The following is a 22,056-nucleotide window of genomic DNA, read 5'->3' as shown; positions in this document are numbered from 1 at the left end:
ATAATTAAAGTAATTAAATATCATACGTCATAATTTTGGCTTGGTGAATGGACAGATCTGAAAATTACGATCGTGCCTTCTAATTATCTCCTTTATTATGCGATTTTAGATTACTAAAACCTCAGTTACGACACTAATATAATTTTAAGATTCGCCAGCTTCACTTTCATTATCTGAAATACCAAAAAAACCGGATGGGAGTAACTCAACAACGTAATTTTTGGCAGTGGGGGACTTTGTTCGCACGGACTTCTCTCCAAATACTAGAAATTGGTTTCTCTGAGACCTTTCCTCCAAAATGTCACCAATTTCTACTCTTACAAGTTATCACGTCCTACAAATAATAAATATAAGTTTGTTTTATTAAATTTTCAATAATGTGTTTTTATCACCTGAAAGTGTTAACAATTTATATCACGCAGATTTTTTGCTGCTCTGGTACCACCATATTATATTGGAGAATATTGTGATTTTGAAATGGGCGCTGCCCACGCTTCAGATATCGATTACCATCCTACTGTGACAAGAGTCAAAATTCCTTAAGTGAGTCTTTATTATTAAGATAGAAAAATTACCAGTTGTTGTCGTAATTCGTGAAGAGGCTTCATCTTCAGAGTCAACAAAACTGGTGGATTCCAAGTCAGAGCTGACCATTGATGACTCATAATGCCTACCACGATGTTTACCACTTCCGTTTACTCTGTTCACGTGGCCTAGAAATCGAAAGCTTCAATGAAGAGGTTTAGTAACATAATGATAAAATCCAAGGATATAGTTTTCTTTTTTTTTAATTACAAAGCTCCCTTAATCAGAACCTTCACCATCCCCAAATTTTGCGGGGTTTTCCCAAATTTCCAAGAAGAAAAGTTGGTTCTCCGACATCTCCCACAAGACTGGGTGAACAAAAATTGATGATCTCTGTTTCTTTATACAAATAACAAAACGTAATGCAACGCAGAATCATTCTACAAGTGACTTTCAAACAGAACTCAATGAATATTTCGAGCCTATGCCTGAAAGCCGTCTCCAGTAAAATAAATTAATAAATATAAGATTAAACTTACATTAAAATAGATCAACCTGAAAAATAATACCAACAATAAAAGTTCCTCATTGCTTTACCTTTTGTTATTTGTATGATGGAAAGGCAGTATGTTGTGCTCGTGCTAACGTTCGTATTTTGTGCTAACGTATATTTTTCAACTTCAAAATTCGGAGAGATTTTGAGAACCCAATTGTCAATCCAGGGAAACTCGGAAAAAAAACGAAAAAATCTGGGGATAATGGAGGAAGCAGTCCCCTGTGCCCTTATTGTCTTATACCATCGAGATTTCCCTTCTCTCGCAGACCACACTTCTACGTAAGTTCTAGAAAAAAGTTTTTGACTAAACTATGCTTTATTTCTATGTGGAACAACTCTGAATCATAACTAATTATTGACAGTAGCTGAAACAAAGATACCAGTATTAGATAACTACGATTAAATAGATTTTTTCCGTTTAAATTAATTCACTTCTCAAAACAATGGAGAAAAACCACAAGGAAGTTCAGGAGAACAAACCTTTAGGAGTTTTTTTTTTGCTTATACATCTCGGTAAAGAGAATGTATTCAAGTATATTACAGCATGGACTTAGCCAAGGATTTTTTACAGTACACCTTCATGAGCGTACCAAATTAATAATACATCAAGGCTTTAACGGTCAAATCTCTCCAAAAAATTAAACGTAGACTTAATTGATTTTTTAATTAGACTTAATTAATTTTTTAATTAGACTTAATTGAACTTTTTTTTTATACATTTTTCTACCGTAGAAAGAAAATCTAGCTTATTTTACAGCCAACTCTAGTAAATACTTCTTGTTATTAAAGTGTTTAATAAATCAGACAAATATCAGCAGGTTGGCATAAGATATTTACGAGCTCCAGGTTACTTTATGTACAGTCTTTTCAAGTGGTATACATACCTAAACATTCTCGTTTTCAACAAGAAATTTATTCTCTTGTCACAAGATTCGTAACACATTTCTAGTCTCCAAATTTCACGAAAAAAATTCCAATCTCCATCTTAAGAAAGTTTCAATAAGGATATAGGCTTTCTATGGGCCCACTTAGGGGACTTAGCATGACCTAGGATTGCTCTCATTGTAAATGAACTGAAATACTTTAAAATTAAACTTCTAAATACATTTCTTTGTACATCATATTTCCTACACTTCATTAGGATATGTCTAACATCATGATACTCATTACAAATATCACAGTACGGAGAGTCAGCTCTGCCCCACTTATGCAAAACTGAACGGGTTTTGGCATGGCCTGTCCGCAATCTGAAAATAATAGCAGCAACAAATCTAATATCATGTACTAGACCATCAGGTGGTGGCCTATAATCATAAAGCTCTAAAATCGGGTTTGTACAATTTCTAATGTACTCATTACTCTCCCTATCATATAATACATTATAAATACATGTTATATATTCACTTTGTGTGGGTTTTACAATTATACTCTCGCCATTTAGAATACCCTACTTAGCCATATTATCAGCAGATTCATTTCCAGCAAATCCAACATGTGCTGGGACCCATACCAGAAGTATATCATTCCCCGTACACTCTAATGACCTAAAAATTTGATGAACACTTTAAACTATTTTACGACTAGGGTAATGTTCATTCATCAGGTACTTAAGGGCTAATGCAGAGTCAGAACAAATCATCCATCTATGTGCATGTCCATATGACTTTATAAAATCTAAAGCCTTATACAATGCTATCATCTCAATTGAAAAAATAGATAGGCTACTTGGTAACTTGAAACTATATGAAATTGACATACTGGGAATCACTACTGCGCAACCAGCACCCTTTTCTGACTTGGATCCATCAGTAAAAATTTGTATATGGTCTCTTAAATGGTCAGTCTGTCTAAACCAGTCCTGTTTTAAAGTCATATTATCCTCATTACCACGGTCAGTCATAGGGAAGTACACATTATCCTTTATTTCACATGGTCTATTTAAAACACTATCCTCAAAGGCAATCTCATTAATTGGTGTTATATTTGGGAACTCACTAGAAAGTAAATTAGTACATCTATAGAAAGCAGGAATATTCCTGGTCTTAAATCTAATGTCTCTATTGTAATTTCTTATTATTTCTATATTAATAAGATCATCATCTAGACTAGCCTTCTTAGCAAAATACTTCACAAGTAACTTATCACGTCGTAATGTAAGGGTATTCACCCCCAACTCAATCATCATTGCAGGAACAGGGGTACTATTTAGGCAGCCTAAGGATCGCCTAAGAGCACTATGATAAGCTACATCTAACTTTTTTAAATTCTTCTTGCTAGTATCACCATATATAAAGCTACCATAATCAAACTTACTAATAATAACAGCCTTTATAATTTTACTAAGGCACTTATAAGAAGCGCCCCTTTTTCCTAGGCACATTACATTTATAAGGTTTAACCTACTCCTTATATTGCCAAGCAAATACTCTATATGTCTCAACCAAGTCATTTTACTATCCAAAATTAGGCCTAGGTAATAAATAGAATCATCCACCCTAATAACCTGATTTTGAAGATTCACCTGTGGTATTGGAGTATTATTACTTTTTGAGAAAAGCATACCAACTGTTTTCTCAGGTGATAATATCATATTATTCTCTCTACACCGCTGTTGTACGTTATTCAATGCTTTTTGCATCACTGACTGTAGATGATGGGGTGTTTTTCCAGTTGTAACTAGTGCAATATAATCTGCATATATATATGCTTTACAGCCCAGGACAGCTGAGAGGTCCAAGTCACAGCAATAAATAATAAACAATATGGGGCTTAACACACCTCCCTGAGGTAGTCCCATGTCAGTTTTAATCTGAAAATCTGTACTATATCCTCCAGCAGATACTCTAACCACACGATTCCTCAAAAAGCTAGAGATCCAATTGACATACTCTATAGGAACACCAATCTCCTCTACTTTTTTCAACAGCTTGTCCACATCTACTCGGTCGAATGCAGACTTCATGTCTAAGAATACAGCAAATGTATCCTTCCTGCATCTGAAGTCCTGTTTTATTTGGTTCTCAAGTCTAACTAGGCAGTCAGTTGTGCTCCGGTTTGGAAGAAAGCCAAACTGCCTTTTCTGAGCAAATTTTATTACAAGCTCAAGAATTCTATTTTTTATCAAGTGTTCTAGTAATTTACAGAGGCAGGATGTTAGAGAAATACGTCTATATGAATCTGGGCTAGAAGATTCCTTTCCTGTTTTAGGTATTGGGATAATGGATGTCTTTCTCCACTCTTTGGGAGTATACCCCTCTTTGACAGACTTGTTAAAAAGGATCAGAAGTGTGTTTTTGGCTTCCTCTGGTAAATTTTTTAGCATTCGGTTGTGTATTTGATCAGGACCAGTTGCTCCTGGTTTGATTTTCTTTAAAGCATTTTCAAGTTCTTCCAGAGTGAAGTCTTCCATTGGAGGTTAGTTTATCTTTTCAATAATTGTATTGCTTGGTGTTTGGTGAGGGTATCTGTGATCATTTTTCAAAAAATTTTCTATTAAAGTATTTATAAGAGCAGTTTTAGTTTTTCCCATTCCTCGTGTGTTTAGTTACAGGACCTTCATGTTTTATTGATGTGCTTCCCCGTCTTTAGATTTTTTCTTTGCCTGGTGAGTTCTCTTTGTCAGGTGATGTGCGGGCTCTTTTTACCATTTTAGTCTCACTCTGTTCTATATCTGTATGGTCATTGCTTGCAGAATTTTTAGTTGCCCCAGGGACAAGGTCAAGAACTTCATCTAGGACCCTAGTAAAATTTCTTACTATTCCTGTTTTTTCTGAAGTTTTGGGTAGCATATCGATCAATGACTCACATATAGTAGTAGAAGAGAGGCAACTGAGGTGAGGCATTTTTCTAATTTATCCACTCTAGTGCTATGTTCCATCAAGCTAGTGTTCTGTTTTAGTTCATTAGTCTTTTCTTAAAAACATTAAAATGGCTTGTTGAGGGAACTGTTATCTTATTAACTTGACACAGTGCTAACTTATTAGTCATATTTTTTGTGTAAGCTATTTTAAGAGCTTCTGTTCTCTCATGATAATGGAGACATTGTTTGCTGTTTGCAGAGTGTGGGCCCTTGCAGTTCGCACACACTAGTGTTTGCTCTTCAGGTTTCTTATTTTTCTCAGGGTATTCATTTAGATTATGCTTTCCAGAGCAAAGAAGGCATCTTTCACAAGCCCAACAGTTTAAAGCAGTATGTCCAAAGTTGTGGCACTTATAGAATCTCAGAGCAGGGGGTATATATTGTTTTACACTAAAAAGTGCTCCCCATATTGATATTCTTTTTGGGAATTTTACTTCTTCTTGGTATTCTACTATAAGTCTATAAACACTTTTTTTATTTTCTTGCATAGTATCTCTCTTATCCATGAAACTGATTTCACTTATCTCTGGGTTGTTTTCTATTTCACTCTTTATTTCCTCTTTGTCAGCAAAACCCTTGGGAATAAATACTATACCTCTTTTATTTTTCACTTGTTTTGCATTTCTGATGTCTTTTCTTTCAAATAGAAGAACTACATTTTCTACTTTAAGGCCATTTAGGGCTAGTAAATTTACTGCCATTTCTTCACTATTGGCTAATATTTCAATGCTACCACCAGGACCTGGGCGCTGACTAATCACTCCATAATGGCCCTTACACTCATGGTTTCTAAATTCCTTTGTCAAGTATCTACCCAAAAATATTCTTGCTGTCCTAGGGATGGTTGCCTCTCTATTATCAATAAAACCCTTAGCTAGTATATACACAGAAGTCATTGTCATTTTAGTCTGAGTGCCTGAGCACAAGTCATGAGTCTGAGTGCCATAGCAAAAACCCCTTCCTGAACAATTGTTCAGTCATTTGTGGCGCAGGAGGCTCCTCCTCCATCTCCACCTATCAAAATTACCAGGTAGCCTAGTCTACAGCCTATATCCTAGAAAGATCAAAAACAACTACACTTACTACCTACTTAATATACAATAAACTTAAAAGACACTTTTTTCAACTTAACAGTAGATAATTAAATTCAAAAAATTGGTCTAAACAGTAAAAACATTCAAAAACATAAAATGCCTTTTCACTCTGACCAATCGTCTTTTCTTCCCCTCTCTTAGGCTTATTATTATAAAAAAAAAAAAAAAACACTTCGTCAAATTTTTTATAAAAGAGGCAAAAAAGAGTTCTAAAAATTAACCCTTCCCAGGTATTTCAGGAGCTTCATGAATTAATATTTCTAGGCCCCATTATCTCCCCAAAATGTTTTCTTTGTCCGACTTTTGTCAAACCAGAAGATTCAAATTATTTTCTATGTGCTGTCATCTTTACATTACTAAGAAAAGTCATTTGGAGCCAAATTTAGATGAAGTGGAAGACTATAGCATAGTATATCATACAGTATAGTATATCATCTTGTATAGTATAGAATATAGTATCTCAATGTCTCTACAGATTTAAAACTTCTAGACTAGTTTCTTTTTTTAAACTTGCCATATAAATAAACATGAAACTGCATTGTTGCAAGTCAGGTTAAATTCTTAACGATCGCCAAAATATCGTAATATGCCTGTAAGTATCTAACCATACCATAATTTTTAGCGTACTACCGTATTTTTACCGTATGGATTACCATAACAGTACTTCAATAAACCTATCCCAGCATTATAGTTTTTATGCACTTAACGTCTGTTTTTCGTTAGCCATTCACGGACTGAACCGACCGAAGGAGTATTCTTTTATACAAGCTGAGAAGGAAGCCATGTTTTCATTGGATGGGACAATATGCGGGATTCGCGACAGACTGCCCACAAGGACCCTTAATTTCGATTGACACCATGAACGGTTCGTTCGACCAGCAACTGGAGAACAGACGGAAACGTAGAAAGTGATGGTTGAAAGTGTAAAAGGAAGTTGGCTGGCACCACAAAACTGGCAAAAGATCTAAAACGGATCAAAACTATATAAATAATAATGTCATATAATATCATAAATATAAATATAATAAAAATATATAAATATAAATAATGTCAGGCCGTTTGAAAACAGACCAACAATTTTAACGCAGGGCTGTCACATAAGTGGTCGTTCCTACTGCGGCAATGTAGTGTTTTAGTGTTAATGTAGTGTACTTCCTAAGTACACTAAGTGTACTTAGTGTTTCGAGTACTTGCTCTCTATTTTCAGAACTAAACACATTTAAGCACTTACGTTTTAAATAGTGTCTTAAGTACTGGCTCTCTTTTTTATAGTGCTTAGTGTCAATGCAGTTAAGTTTCCAATAGTCTTTCAAGTACTTGCTCTTTTTTTGTAGTGCGTAGTGTCAATGTAATGTTATAAGTGCTTGCTCTCTATTTTCAGAACTAAGTACTTTAAGCAGTTAAGTTTTAAATAGTGTTTTAAAAACTTACTCTCTATTTTCAGTATTGTATATTTAGTATTGTGTATTATATATTCAGTCTTTTTTCTTTCTTTGGATGGTATAAAGAGGGAGAGTTGTTAGCAGCAGTAGTAGTAGTAATACTCATCAAAGTAATTTTAGACTTTGTGAATTTTACACAATTGTAATGTAAAAATTAGTCTTTTAGTTTTGTTTTCTGTTGACAGGGGTCGCTCTTTACTTACTGTTAATAATTTCTGACATCTAAATGCAAATACCAACTTTATGGCAATTCGTGACGAATTATAAAGAACATTGTAGTATTTTTTAACGATGGCCTGACAAAAAAAATAATAAAAAGCAGATAGACCATCATTAACTTAACTTCTTTTAAACACTTGAGAAAAGTTAGAACACCAATTTATTCTCACCCTTACACTATCAATCACATATTTACAAATAAAATTAAGAAACAAGCGAAATAAAACAAAAAATAGCACAAAAAGGAAAAAAACACAAGCAAAAGAATAAGAGAAAAATAGCATGCAAAGCTTACCGTCAAATCTGTCATAATGACGGTATGAGTCTCTAGCGTGAGGTGCGTTACGTGAGTGCAATTGACGATCTAATAAGTAAAACAAAAAAAAAGGTAAAAACAAAAGGAAAGCAACTTATAGTAAAAATTAAAACAAACAAAAAAGACAGTGAATAAAGAGCTTTGGAAGCTGAATGACGGTATCTTTTATAATTAGGCATTTTATGAAACATCTAAAACCAAACTCACCAGAGCCAGTTTTAGGGAAGGGCAGAGGGGGCACTTGCCCTGGGCACAGAAATTTTGGGGGAGCAAAATTCCCCATAAATAATCTAGCTGTTAATATAATTTTGAAATTTAATGTTTATAAAAAAAAAGTAGAAGGCGAAATTAATAAATGAAAATAATTAACAAATATTGATTAATTAATAAATCGAAAATAAATTAAAAAATTAATAATAATTAAATAAAAATGTAAAAAATTAACAACAAATTAAATTAAAATAGTCACTAATAATCAAATAATTTTAATAATAAATAAGAAAAGATTTTTAATTAAAAAATTGAAGATAATTTTTCTAATAACTGAAAATTGCGTTAAAATTTGGCCTAAAAATTTTGTGGGCGATAGGGGAGGGGTTAGGGGCTAATCATGATTTTTTTCGATTAGCCCACCAACGACCATGGCAACTGAACGACCATGACAAAACTCAGAATATGAGAAGAAAATAACCGGAAATGATTCATGTACGTTTAAGATTGAAAATGAGCAGCTTTATTTATCTTTTCTAGCTTCTTGTTCTGTCTTTCTACTATATTTCTTCTTCGGTCTTTTTTTTCGTTGTGCTTCTAGTTTTAATTTTCTTTCAGTTATTCCACGTCTTTTCTAAACACTTTGAAACAAAAAATATATTTAAACAACCTTTCATTTCTTTGGATTTTCTTTATTCAGCCATTTCTCTGTTTCGGTATACTTTACTTCAAAAGGTTAGTTTTTGCTTTATATTAATAAAAAAAAACTTTTTGTATAAAATGAGTTTTTCAAAAAAAAGAAAGAACTCCATTAAACCAAAAATGAACAAAAATAGAATCAAATAATCTACCAAGCATACAACTACCACAGATCAGTATCAATAAATAAATGAAACCCAAAACAAACAGAAATTAAAATAAGTCAAACTCCAAACGAGCAGAAATTAATCTGAGTAGGGTTCTAAACCCTATGCTTTCTAAAAGCCAGAATATAATTTGTACTTTACTGAAAAAAATTCGAATGAACTTACTGAAAAAAAATGTGCATTGTCAGTTTAATATACATATGCTTATATTTATTCCTTAACATCTCAATTTATTTTTGATTTCTTAAGGTTATAAAAGTGAAAACATTTAAAAGAATTGTTTTCAGTATAGTACCAATTATATTCTGGCTTTTAGAAAGCATAGGGTTTAGAACCCCTCTCAGATTAATTTTTACTCGTTTTAAGTTTGGCTTATTTTAATTTATGTTTGTTTTGGGTTTCATTTATTTATTGATACTGATTTGTGGTAGCTGTATGCTTGGTTGATTCTATTTTTGTTCATTTTTGGTTTAATGGAGTTCTTTACTTTTTGTTTGAAAAACTTATTTTGTGCAATTTTTTTTTTTATTAATATCTGTTCGTTTTATATTGACATTGTCTTTTTCAGGGAGAAAGACTGAGCCTCTTCTGAAGATAAACAACCATCCCTTCCATAAAAACGTTAAATACCCCCTGGGCGTAACTTACAATCCTTGCCCCTAATCTCTGGGGTTTGTTTCAACCCTAAAAGCCTTGTTATATGATATTTAGACTATTTTGAATAGAATGGCTATTATATGATATTTAGACTATTTTGAATAGAATGGCTATTATATGATATTTAGGCTATTTAGAATAGAATGGCTATCTCAAAATTTCTATTAGACGCATTCGAGACAATACGACGTTTGTGTAGGGGGGAGGGGGTTAGCTGCCCTCTGATCACTTTGACTCTTAAAAAGAGCACTAGAGCATCTGATTACCAATCCAATGAGGCCCCTCCAAAGTTTATATGACCACACTTTCTATCAAAACCCTATATGTCCCCAACACATAGCTTGCAACCCTTGCCCTAAGGGCTGGGGGGATTTGTTATCCTCAAAGCCATAATTTCCAGACTTTTCTGATAGGCTGAACAAAAGAACAATATCAAAATTTTGATTGGAAGTGTTTGGGGAATTGATAGGCGGGGGCGGGGGGGGATTTTCCCTCTGGTCACTTTCGACTAATAAAACAGGCACTAGTCCTCTCAATTTCCAATCGAATGAGTCAATGAGCCCTTTTTAAAGCTTCTACGACAAAACTTTCTATAAAAACCTTATATGCCCCAAGGGCATCACTTACGACCCTTGTCCTGAGGGCTATGGGGGGAGGGTTGTCATCCTCAAAGACATAATTTCCAGACCTTTCAACTACGTTGAACAAAACGACCATATCAAGATGTTGATCGGAAATGTTTGGCAAAATGATGGGCGTGTGGGAGGGGGGGGGGGGCAATTCTCCCTCCGATTACTTTCGAATATTAAAAAGGGCAATAACCCTCTTAATTTTCAATCGAAAGAGCCCTTTTTGAAGTTTTACGACAACTCTTTCTATAAAAAAACATTATATGCCCCCAGGATATAACTTAAAACCTTATCCCCGAGGGCTGTGAGGGAGTTATAATACTCAAAACATTATTTCCCGACCCTTCAACTACGTTCAAGAAAATGGTTATATCAAAATGTTGATCGGAAGTGTTTGGACAAATGATGGGCGTGGGGAGGGGGGTGGAGGCATTCACCCTCCGATCGCTTTTGACTATTAATAACGGCACTAGCCATTTCAATTCCCAATTGAATTATTATACTTGAAGTTTCTACGACAAAGTTAGCAAAGACCTAATTTCCAGAGCTTTCAACTACGTTGAAAAAAATGTCTGTCTCAAAATTTGGATTCGATATGTTTGGGGAAATGGTGGGCGTGAGAGGGGCGATAGTTGCCCTCCAATCACTTTCTACTAGTAAAAAGGTTCGAAACCTGGAATGTTTTATTTTAGTTATGCTGACTGTAACGTGTTTTATTTAAATTATATTAAAAAATAAACATGCCCCTTACAGTTTCTTCATATGGGGAAACTTGGGCGCGGAAGATACTCAATACTTTTTCAAAATATATATATATATATATATATATATATATATATATATATATATATATATATATATATATATATATATATATATATATATATATATATATATATATATATATATATATATATTTAACTTGAGTAAATATAATTGATAAAAATCAAGAAGAGGATTAGTGGCTACAGTAGACAACTGGTAAGTTGGCTACTAGTTTCTGACAAGCTTGTACAATTTACAAGTAATATTTGACTAATCTTAACGAGAAAAACAAACTACCGCAACCTCTAAAAAAAGTACCAAGATCCTTTACCTCTTGAGTGGTATGGAAAAGAAGTTTTTTAAACCTCTTGAGATAGCCATAAATATATGGCTATTTGAAAATTTTGATTGGACATTTTGGGGGAAATCGTGAGTGTGGCAAGGGTGTTAGATGCCCTCCAATCACTTTCGACTATGAAAAAGGCCACTAGCCCTTTCAATTTCCAATTGAATGAGCCCTTTTTGAAGTTTTCTACGACAACACTTTCTATAAAACCTTATATAGCTCTAGGGCATAACTTACAACCATTGTGCTGAGGGCTGTGGGGGGATTGTCATCCTCAAAGACATTATTTCTGGACTTTTCAACTGCGTTGAACAAAATGACAATCTTAATATTTGATTGGATGTGTTTGGGAAATAGTGGGCGTGGGATGGGTGTTAGTTTTCCTCCAATCACTTTTGACTATTAAAAAGGACACTAGCCCTTTTAATTTCCAAATGAATGAGCCCTTTTCGAAGTTTCTATGACCAAGCTCTCTATAAAAAAAAACCTTATATGCCCCAAGGGCATCACTTACGTCCCTAGTCCTGAGGGCTATGGGGGAGGGTTGTCATCCTCAAAGACATAATTTCCAGACCTTTCAACTACGTTGAACAAAATAATCATATCAAAATATTGATCGAAAATGTTGGGCGAAATGAGGGGCGTGGGGGGGGGGCATTCTCCCTCCGATTTCTTTCGAATATTAAAAAAGGCAATAGCCCTCTCAATTTCCAATCGAATGGGCCCTTTTTGAAGTTTTTACAACAACACTTTCTATAAAAACATTATATGACCCCAGGACATAACTTACAACCTTAGACCCGAAGGCTGTGAGGGGGTTGGCATACTTAAAAACATTATTTCTCGACCCTTCAACTACGTTCAACAAAATGGCTATATCAAAATGTTGATCGGAAGTGTTTGGGGGAAATAATGGGCGTGGTTGGGGGGGGGGAGGCATTCGCCCTCCGATCGCTTTTGACTATTAATAAGGGCACTAGCCCTTTTAATTTCCAATTGAATGAGCCTTTTTCGAAGTTTGTATGACCACGCTCTCTATTAAAACCTTATATGCCCCCAGGGCATAACTTACTGAGGGGCGTGAGGGGGTTTATCATCCTCAAAAACATAATATCCAAAACTTTCAACTACGTTGAAAAAAAGGGCTAAGTCAAAATTTTGATTGGATGTGTTTGGGGAAACGGAGGGCGTGAGAGGGAGGTTAGTTACTCTCCAATCAGTTTCGACTAGCCTATTAAAAAGGGCACTAGCCCTTTCAATTTCGAATTGAATGAGCCTTTTTTGAAGTTTCTAAGACAACATTTTCTATAAAAAACCTTATATGCCCCCAGGGCATAACTTACAATCCTTGCCCTGAGGGTTGTGGGTGGGTGGGGGGTTGTCCTCAAAGACCTAATTTCCAGATCTTTTAACTATGTTAAACAAAATGACAAAATTTATTACTAGCACATAGAATCATTTTTTAAAACTTTCGTCAGTTGTTCTGGTATACTGAATTTTAAATGCAAGATCCATGCAGTTTTGAAAGATCCTAGAAAGCTGATAAAAAAATTAAAGTAAAACAATGATTTAGATTTTGAGAATCATGTTCTACTGTTAAAAAGACGACGAACAGCAATAGCCAAATCACGCTTCAACAGTATTGAATTCAAACGGCACGGAGCTTTCTGGGGGGGGGGGGGGCTTAGAATAGAGATTCAAATAGGTTAAGCAGAGAAATAATAAAGCTAAGAAGTCGTTAGGACGGCTATCACCGAGAACTAACAGATATTAGTCGTAGCAGCACTAGCAGAAGTGATAACAATAAGGAAAATAAAATTATAAACAACGAAAACTAAAATTTTTAGAAGTTTCTAAGCGTAAACCCCCCCCCCTCCGCTGAAACTCTCCCTCAGAAAATCTCCCCCCTGCAGACAATTATCCCTTAGGATATTCCCTTCGCATGTAAAATTGAGCTGTCAAAGAGAATAAAATGAAGGAATTTTGGAATGTTCTAGAACACAGACAGAGTAAATGGCTATATCTATATTAAATTTTCTTGGTTCTAACTTGGAGTTTGAAACCATATCATTTAAATTAAACTTAAAGAATGTGCCCCTTAAAGGTATTTCAGAAGGGAAAACCTTCTGATGTACGCCTAGTGGACAATACCCAACATTTTTTTTGCAAACTGGGTTTGATGAATTTTGAAAACTTTCTTTGCTTCAACTATTGCTTGCTTATTTGGAATAAGGAGTTCTGTCTATTTTATGATTGGTTCCAACTTGGAAATTTATTCCAAGTCATTTAAATTAAACTTAATAAGAGAAAAAAAATATGTCCCTTAAAGGTACTTCAGACGAGAAAACCTTCTGGAGCACGCGTAATAAACGCCATCTAAAATCGTAAGGGGTGAACTGGTATCATGTACTATAGATGTCGTTACCAGACCCAAGTCCATGGGAAGTAGTTACTCTCAGTTTTTAGTCCCAGCCTGTAATCTCTGTAAACTGACATCATAGAGCAAACCTTCTACAGTTCGTCAGTGATTTCACATTTTTGAATTATTTTTTTTTAACCTTTACCCTGGTATGATAACTAAACTCCCAAAAAACGAAAAGAACAATTAAAAGCAATCAAAACGCGAAAATAAATACTCTAGGATATTCGACATATTATGTTCTTTCTATATTTTGAAGTATATGTAGAATAATCTAAATTACCTTCTTCTTTTCATTCTTATTGTCATACTTTCCCTTTTTGTGCTTAATTTTGCATATGAGGAAATTTTTCCGGGCGCGGGGGGGGGGGGCAATTAGCCGTATACCATTTTAAAAATTAAAGTTACAATTAGTACTTCTCTTGGTTTCAAACATTTTTGCAAGTACTACTACACTTCAAAGGAATTTGATATTTGATATCAGTGAAGAAAGCATATTAGAAATATTTGCCCTCTATCAGAAGGACCCCCACTCCCAAGGAAAAATTATACCCTAAAATACAAGTTGCTAAAGCCTCCCTCTCCAGAAGAAAAACACATTTGATTGGTCGAAAAGGGAAGATATTAGCTTTAAATATTTCGGATAGCTATTTTTTTAAGAGTGATTGTTTCCCTTTACTCTTAACTAGGGTAGTCACTACCAGGGTAGCTAGGTATGGGTAGCTGGAATATGGGGAAAATATTGCCTTTATGCTGTTTTACATAGTATACCAGTTATATCCCGTTCAAAACTATTAGCTTGTAAACCATATTTGAAAACAAGTTTTTTTAATCTTTACTTTTTGTATTTTTTTCATTTCTTTACCGTTTAGCCTGCTTTAAAAGAATAAAGTAGGAAATTACTTCGGAGTCTTTCACCCCTTTCACTACATAAATCTAAATAGTTGGCAACGTCCAGAAGTTCAGTGACGTGGCAACATTACGTGGTATTGTATTTAAAGACAAGTATACATGTAACTCGTTGTGGTGACGTGATTGGAATAGCGTCTTGGGTAGGGTACAATCCAGATGGCAGCGTGAATTTCCTTTACTCTGGCTATACATCTCATCATGCCATCTTTTTATCTCAGCATATTTTTGAGCCCATGAGGCGTAGATGGCAATATGTGCTTCTCGACCCTATATCCCCGAGTTCTATTCATACGTATTTTGTCTTCCATAGACGCTAAGTAGGGCGGATGCTTAATTTATGGCTTGTTTACACTTTATAAAGAGCGATTAAGCTAAGTTTAATCCATAAGGACGTTACTGTTTAATATATACTAACGGACAAAACATAAAACGCTTCAAAAGATTCAATAAAATACAATGATTTTAGTCAAAATTACTCCGATATTGCTGATTCTTTCTTCAACGAAATAAAGTTTTAACCTTAAAAAAAAAACAGAAGTTGTGGCTTCTGCACCAACATGTTGGGGTTCACAGGGCATAATCAAGACCTTAAATAGATTTTATAATTGTTTCTACTTCTTCTTGCTTCTTCTTGCTTGAAAGCATAATCTCCATGCAAACCCAGCCCTTGAAGTAAATGGTTTCGAACCTTTCAGTCCCGCATTGCCAAGCAGATATCAATTCACTGTGCCCTCACGGATCTTATTAATTCAATCAGAACATAAAATATTTGTGTTGATCAAAATATCCAACAGTGAAACACCAGATGCTTAAAATTAACAGTTTTTACGCGAGTTGTGTAAATGTAATCTCATGAATGGGATTTTTAATTTTGTCTTTTTCTATCAATTTTTTCTTAATTAATAATTAAGTGTAATTTTAAAAATATTACGTGTAATTAATAATAAAAATAACTAATATTATTTTTTAACAGCAGCTAAACCTAATTGAGGACAGAGCCGTTGAAACAGAAGGGGTGGGCAGTCGGGGCAACCACCCTGGGCGCCGTGGCTAGAGGGCGCTGCAGCTGGGGGGGGGGGGGGGAGACTGTCCGCTTTGATCAGATTTATCACTTTGATTCGGCTTTTTTGCTTATATTTGAGTTGGGAGGGGAGCATTGTAATTAATTTTTCATCGGGCACTACCAACCCTAGGAACGGCTCTCATTGAGGACAATTAATGTTGATAGTTTTCATTCAAATCCACGCTGGGTTCCTGTAAATTAGCTCATTTTACACTGAATATGCTGAGTTCCTAAAAAAACATGATTTTACTTGATATATATTACATTCAGGAAAAAGGCTTCAACATTTTCTTAGCAAGAACCTAGTAAAGAACAAACCACGCTCTCAATAATGATTGTGCCACCAAAAAAATACACTGTCATAAACTGTCTTATTAGTGCTATATCTTTTCACATGCAACTCTTGGCGCGTCCACTAAGCACGTCAAATCTTGTTCCATTGGATTTTTGTTCTTGAAAATTTTCAAAATATGTGTATGTTATATTATCTTGTCAAAACATACGTTTTTAGTATCATATTGTATGTAAAGATGAAGTTTTTGTCAAAAAACTATATCTTATTTTAATATAATTTTAATACTTATACAAAGTAAGTAGATATAAAAATTAGGTCTCAAATGAGTCCTTTAACATCTCTTTATGAGATGATTGTTTTCAGTGCCCCACTAGCGACGATGAAAACGAAAAAAAAGAAAAGGGACACATCATTGCTTCCCCTGCAACAAAAAATGATTTTCCTCGTTGGTAAAGATAAGGGACTGCAAAGCTTCGTCTTGATTGATATCATTCGTCCTACCAGCAACAGGTTTAGCTTTGATTTGACAGCCAATGATAGCCTTCGAAAATTTCAAAGGCAGTTCAATCATATTGGCTGTCCAATTATAGTCGGTTGTCTAAAAATGATCCGCCTCCAATAATGCTGCTGCTAGGGTGAAAGATGTTAATGAAGACGAGGCTTAATTCTCTCTGTTTTTTTTTTTTTTTGGGGGGGGGGAGGGGTGGGGGGGTATGGTTATTTCAATAGCACAGTTTTCATTTCGACCCGATACAACTTTCCTGGGAGTTTCAGACTATTTTCAAAGTTCCTATAAGTTTGTTTTTGCAATGAACTCTTACTAATAGGATTAGCCGAAGTAACAATTACCATTCCTGAATCAACTTCAAATGGCGATTCTTCCTCATATGGCAGTTTTTGTTTTTATTTAACACGCTTCTAAATTTTTGGTTACTATGGGCTAGAGTTTGTTCTTTACTAAGTTGTGTCTGACGCCGTAACCATGATTCAAGCATTAAACCAGATGAAAAAAAGAACTTTCAATTTTATGGAATGACACAAAATAAATAGATTTCGGTGTTTCTTACCTCCTGGACGAGAACTTAAAACGGATTCTGTTTCAGTGCAAGTCGATTCTTCGAGCACGCGACGATGAAGTGAAGTGCCACTAAAACAAAAAAAAGTACGAAATAAAGAAAAAAAGTACGAAAAAAAGAAAAAAAGTACGGAATAGCCAACCGCAGTTTTGAGTTAGTATCAAATATGCAATCAAACATGAAATGGAAAACATAGGCATGTACACAGGAATTTTTTAAGGAATTTTAATTTGTTTCGTGACGTTTTTGGTTTGTCACAAACTAAAAAACTAAAAACAAACGTAAATGACATGAGAAATATGGCTGAATACGGCTATTTAAATATGCAAGACTGTTAGGGTAACATTGCTTAGTTATAAATGTAGAAGAAAATTGCTAATAAGACTTTACTCCCAAATAATGGTAAATTATGTTTTTTTTTTTTTTTTTTTTTTTTTTTTTTTTTTTTTTTTTTACAAAATGGATGTCCGAAATCATGCATTGTCCAAGTGCTGAGGTTAAATGGAAAACATAGGCATGTATGTGACGTTTTTAGTTTAGAATTTTTGGTTTGTCAAAAACTAAAAAACTTAACAAAATAGACAAGCTACATACAAATCAAGAACAATTGGAAAATCTTAGAATTTTTTAAGACATGGACCCAACCTCCCCCCCCCGTCCAACTGTGTATTTACATAGGGTTTTATTCTCCAAATAAGAAAAATAAGTTCATTAGTGATAGTTCACGGACCCTGTTCCTAGTTGTTGCACTGTTTAGCGGTCAAACCCCAGTTTCCCAAGATGTGAACTTTCTTTTCTATTTGCAAGTTTTGCAAAGCGTTCAAAAAATATATATTCCCGCCTTTATCTGTTCCAGCTAGTTCTAAGGAAAGTTGAACAGCCAGAGCCTAGTATTCCACCGATCGCAATCCCTACTACTTCACCTTTAATTTCTTGCCCATTACAGAAGGGGCGTGCACTTTCTGACTCCAAAAATAGGACTTATTCCCTTCTTCCCTATAATCAGAGCCCTGATTCAAGAAATAAATAAAATATCTAAGAATTCATTGCTTTAGCACAAGGTAGAAAAACAAAAGAAAACAACTCAAATCATGCAGAAGAAAGGAAGAGAGAAAATACAAACAAATATTTGACAAAAAGCATTTCAAATAGTCTAAAAGGTAGCTTAACTTGTAGTCAAAGCCTCTAGCTATACAGTGCTCAATGGCCATACGATCTATACTTTATACCAATACAATAAGTAACTGTTTGTCACTCCCAGTCAACCACTAATCTTTACCTCTGAAACCAGTCACGAGACATTATACAACGGTTATTCACAGTGAGTATATATCATTACGCAGATGCAGTTTTTCTACGCCAAGCGCCTGGAAGGTTCTGCTGTTAGTTATAAACATTTTCATACAAAATATATTAGCTTTTCAGGCCTTTGCTATTCCTATCTGCAGTTCTTTTCCATTAGAGCTGACTAAAATATTAGGCTTGGTATTCAGGGGCGTCGTTTGGGGGGAGGCAGTTGCTCCCCCCAATAATGAGGAGAAAACAATCATTATATATGCCTTGACTATTTGGATATGGACCTCTCTTACCCCTCAATAAAAATTCTGAAGATTCGCCCCTGTTAGTATTAATTTTAAAAACAAATATAATGTTAAAAATATATAAATGTTTTTACTTTTATAACTTTAATAAATCAAATAATATTAACATTTTGATTACTATATCAGTATATGTATATTAAACTGACAATGCACATTCATTTGTATTTTTTCAGTGAAGTGCAAATTATGTTCTGGTCTTGAGAAGGCATAGGGGTTTTGCGCACAACTTATGTTAATTTCTGCTCGTTTTGAGTTTGACTCGGTTAATTATTGCAATTTCTGTTCGTTTTGGGTTCCATTTATTTATCGATGCTGATTTGTGGTAGTTTCACGCTTGGTAGATTATTTTATTTTATTTTTGCTAATTTTTTGTTTAATGGACTTCTTTACTTTTCTTTGAAAAACTTATTCTATGGAAAAAGTTTTTTAAATTAATTTCTGTTCGTTTTATATTGACGTAGTCGTTTCAGGGAAAAAGAAAATAATACTTTAAATCTCTTAGTTTTTTAAGACTTTAAAGTTTGGTCTGCAAAATTTTCATAGAATGTGTTTTGAAAAATTATGGACATTAGAAGGGATTTTGTCGACATCCAATGATTTCCAACTAGTAAAGAAGGCAATAATCCTTTCAATTTCTAATTGAATAAGCCCTTTTGAAGTTTATACGACAACGCTTTCAATAAAAACTTTATATGCCCCAGGGCATAACTTACAACCCTTGCCCTGAGGGCTGTGGGGGGAGGGGTTGTCATCCTTAAAGACCTAATTTCCAAAACTTTGAACTACGTTGAGTAAAATAGCTATCTAAAAATTTGGATTGGATGTGTTTAGGGAACAGATGGGTGTGAGAGGGGGGTTAGTTGCCCTCAAATCACTTTCGACTAATAAAAAGGGTATTATCTATTTAAACTACAATTCGAATGAGCCCTTTTCCAATTTTCTAAAGTAAAGATTTAAATAAAAATCTCACATTCCTCCAGGGCATAACCTATAATCATTATCTAGAGGGCTGTGGGGGAGTGTCCTCCTCGGAAATATATTTTCTATCTGGAAATCAACTATGCTGAAAGAAATGGCTATCTCCAAATTTTTTTTGGATGAGTTTTGGGAAAAGGTAGGCGTGAGAGGGGGGTTAGTTGCCCTCCAATCAATTTCGACTATTAAAAAGGGTACTATGCCTTTGAATTTCAAATTGAATGAGCCCTTTTTCAAGTTTCTACGACAAAGATTTCAATAAAAACCTTATATGCCTCCAGGGCATAACTTATAATCCTTGTGGAGTGTCCTCCTCAAAAATATATTTCTATCTGGAAATCAACTACGCTGAACAAAATCTCAAAATTTTGATTGGATGTGTTTGGGGAAATGATGGGCGTGGGGGGCGAGTTGCCCCCCAATCACTTTCGACTATTAAAAAGGGCACTAGCCCTTTGAATTTCCGATCGAATGAGCTTTTTTTGAAGTTTCTACGACAACGCCTTCTATAAAAACCTTATATGCCCCCACGGCATAACTTAAAACCTTGCCCTGAGGGTAGTGGGAGAGTGTCCTCCTCAAGAACATATTTTCTTTCTGGAAATCAACTACGCTGAACAAAATGGCTATCTCAAAATTCTGATTGGATGTGTTTTGGGGAATAATGGGCGGGGGGGGGGGGGGGCCTAGTTGCATAAGCAGCGCGTCAGCGCTGCCTAAGTAAAGAACGATGTGGGCACAATGTGTTTTTTTTTCTCCACCCGGGCACTTCGTATCGAAGGAGTTGTCGTAGAAACTTCGAAAATGGCTCATTCGATTGGAAATTGAGAGTTCTAGTGCCCTTTTTAATAGTCGAAAGTGATTGGAGTCCCTTGCCCTGAGTGATTGAGAGTGATTGAGGGTTCGGTTTTCCACTGAGACAAGAGATATCCCACAAGGTTTCCTAGTTTCATAACAATGATAAAGAGTGAGCTCTAAAATTTTCCAAAAGCATGATGAACAAAAATAGCTAGTTGATAATCTCTTAACTTGTAAACATTTAGAATTTTTAGTTTGGAAAAGCAACTTAAATCTCACGGAATCTGCTAAAAGTTTCGCATCTTTCCAGTTTAAACTAGGTACAACATGACTATTATTCTTCTATAAAATATGTGGTAAAGGGGGGAGGGGGTGGAAGCTTCAAGACATAAATTTGTACCTCGGTCTGTAGACAATTAAATTTGCTCAAAAGTTGGGCCGTCCTCTAATTAATTTTGCCCCCTCAGAAGGACAATAGTCCTTTCAATTTCCAATAAAATGAGCTCCATTCCAAGTTCCTATAAGCATCTACTGTATACAGTAGATAAAAGAAAAAAGACACAATAACATCGACCAATAAAACCGAAAATTAAAAATTTTTCACAGCAGTCCTAGCATCCTTACTTCAGCGAAGTTCAACCAGGACTGATAAAAAGTAAGGTAAAACAAGGCGATTCAATGAGATGAAAGAAAAATAATTTAAAAATACGTTCTTTTTGCTAATCCAGCCTTTTTGGCAACTAATCTCAAAGATCTTTTTGTGACCGGTTCTATGTTAATGTCTATTGGTTTTTTGAAATATTTTGTACGATCATTTTTCATTAAATTTGTGTATAGACCATTTAGTGTATATTCCCCCAAGTCCCTATTTAAGGAAAAATTATTATTAATCTTAAGTCTGATTTCAATTGATTCTCGGACTACCTGCTTTATGCCTAGTTCATTGCTAATAAAGGCGAATTCATCAAAAAGTATGTTGGGGCTAGGATTTTCAAACATATGTGTGCCTAATGTAGTATCAGATCAAAAGGTAGATATATTGGAAGTCTGAGCTTTGACTATATCATCGTTATGCTGTTGTATGTGCTTTTCTAAATTCTGGTGTGTTCTACCTACATAGTATTTGCCACAATCGCATGGTATTTGATACACCCTTCTTTGGCGAGTAACTGGGGTTTTATCTTTACCAGAATTTAGAAAATTTATGATTTTAAAATTATTTGTGAATACTACATATATATTATTTTTTGTGCAAACTTTTTTAAGATTTATAGTGATTTTTGGGATGTAGGAGAGGTTAATTATGCTTAAGGGCTTGTCAGAAATCTCACATGGTAAACTATCATTAATTTTACGTAAATGTCTTTTCAGTCTACAGTTAATTACACTATTAATAAATAAAATATGATACCCATTTCCAAAAAGTATGTCCC

General features: G+C 34.7%; 1 protein-coding gene across 2 annotated transcripts in view; it reads right to left on the bottom strand.

Moving 5' to 3' along the window:
* The window catches only part of dsh (Segment polarity protein dishevelled), a 92,296-nt gene that overhangs the window by 40,440 nt on the left and 29,800 nt on the right, over nt 1–22,056 (bottom strand). The window contains exons 4-6 of one of the 2 annotated variants that reach the window (XM_089093220.1): nt 17,241–17,320; nt 7,991–8,059; nt 576–713 (exon numbers count right to left, since the gene is read on the bottom strand). In XM_089093220.1, coding sequence (XP_088949346.1) covers nt 576–713; nt 7,991–8,059; nt 17,241–17,320 — 287 coding nt within the window. The remainder of the gene's footprint in view (nt 1–575; nt 714–7,990; nt 8,060–17,240; nt 17,321–22,056) is intronic. The other variant, XM_089093221.1, reaches the window with a different exon arrangement.

The sequence above is a fragment of the Artemia sp. Qi Xiang Cuo genome, chromosome 8 (genome assembly GCF_049724085.1).
Source record: "Artemia sp. Qi Xiang Cuo chromosome 8, ASM4972408v1, whole genome shotgun sequence".
Lineage (NCBI taxonomy): Eukaryota > Metazoa > Arthropoda > Branchiopoda > Anostraca > Artemiidae > Artemia > Artemia sp. Qi Xiang Cuo.
Note: the sequence above shows the minus strand (reverse complement) of the source record. Positions and strands in the feature narration are given on the sequence as shown.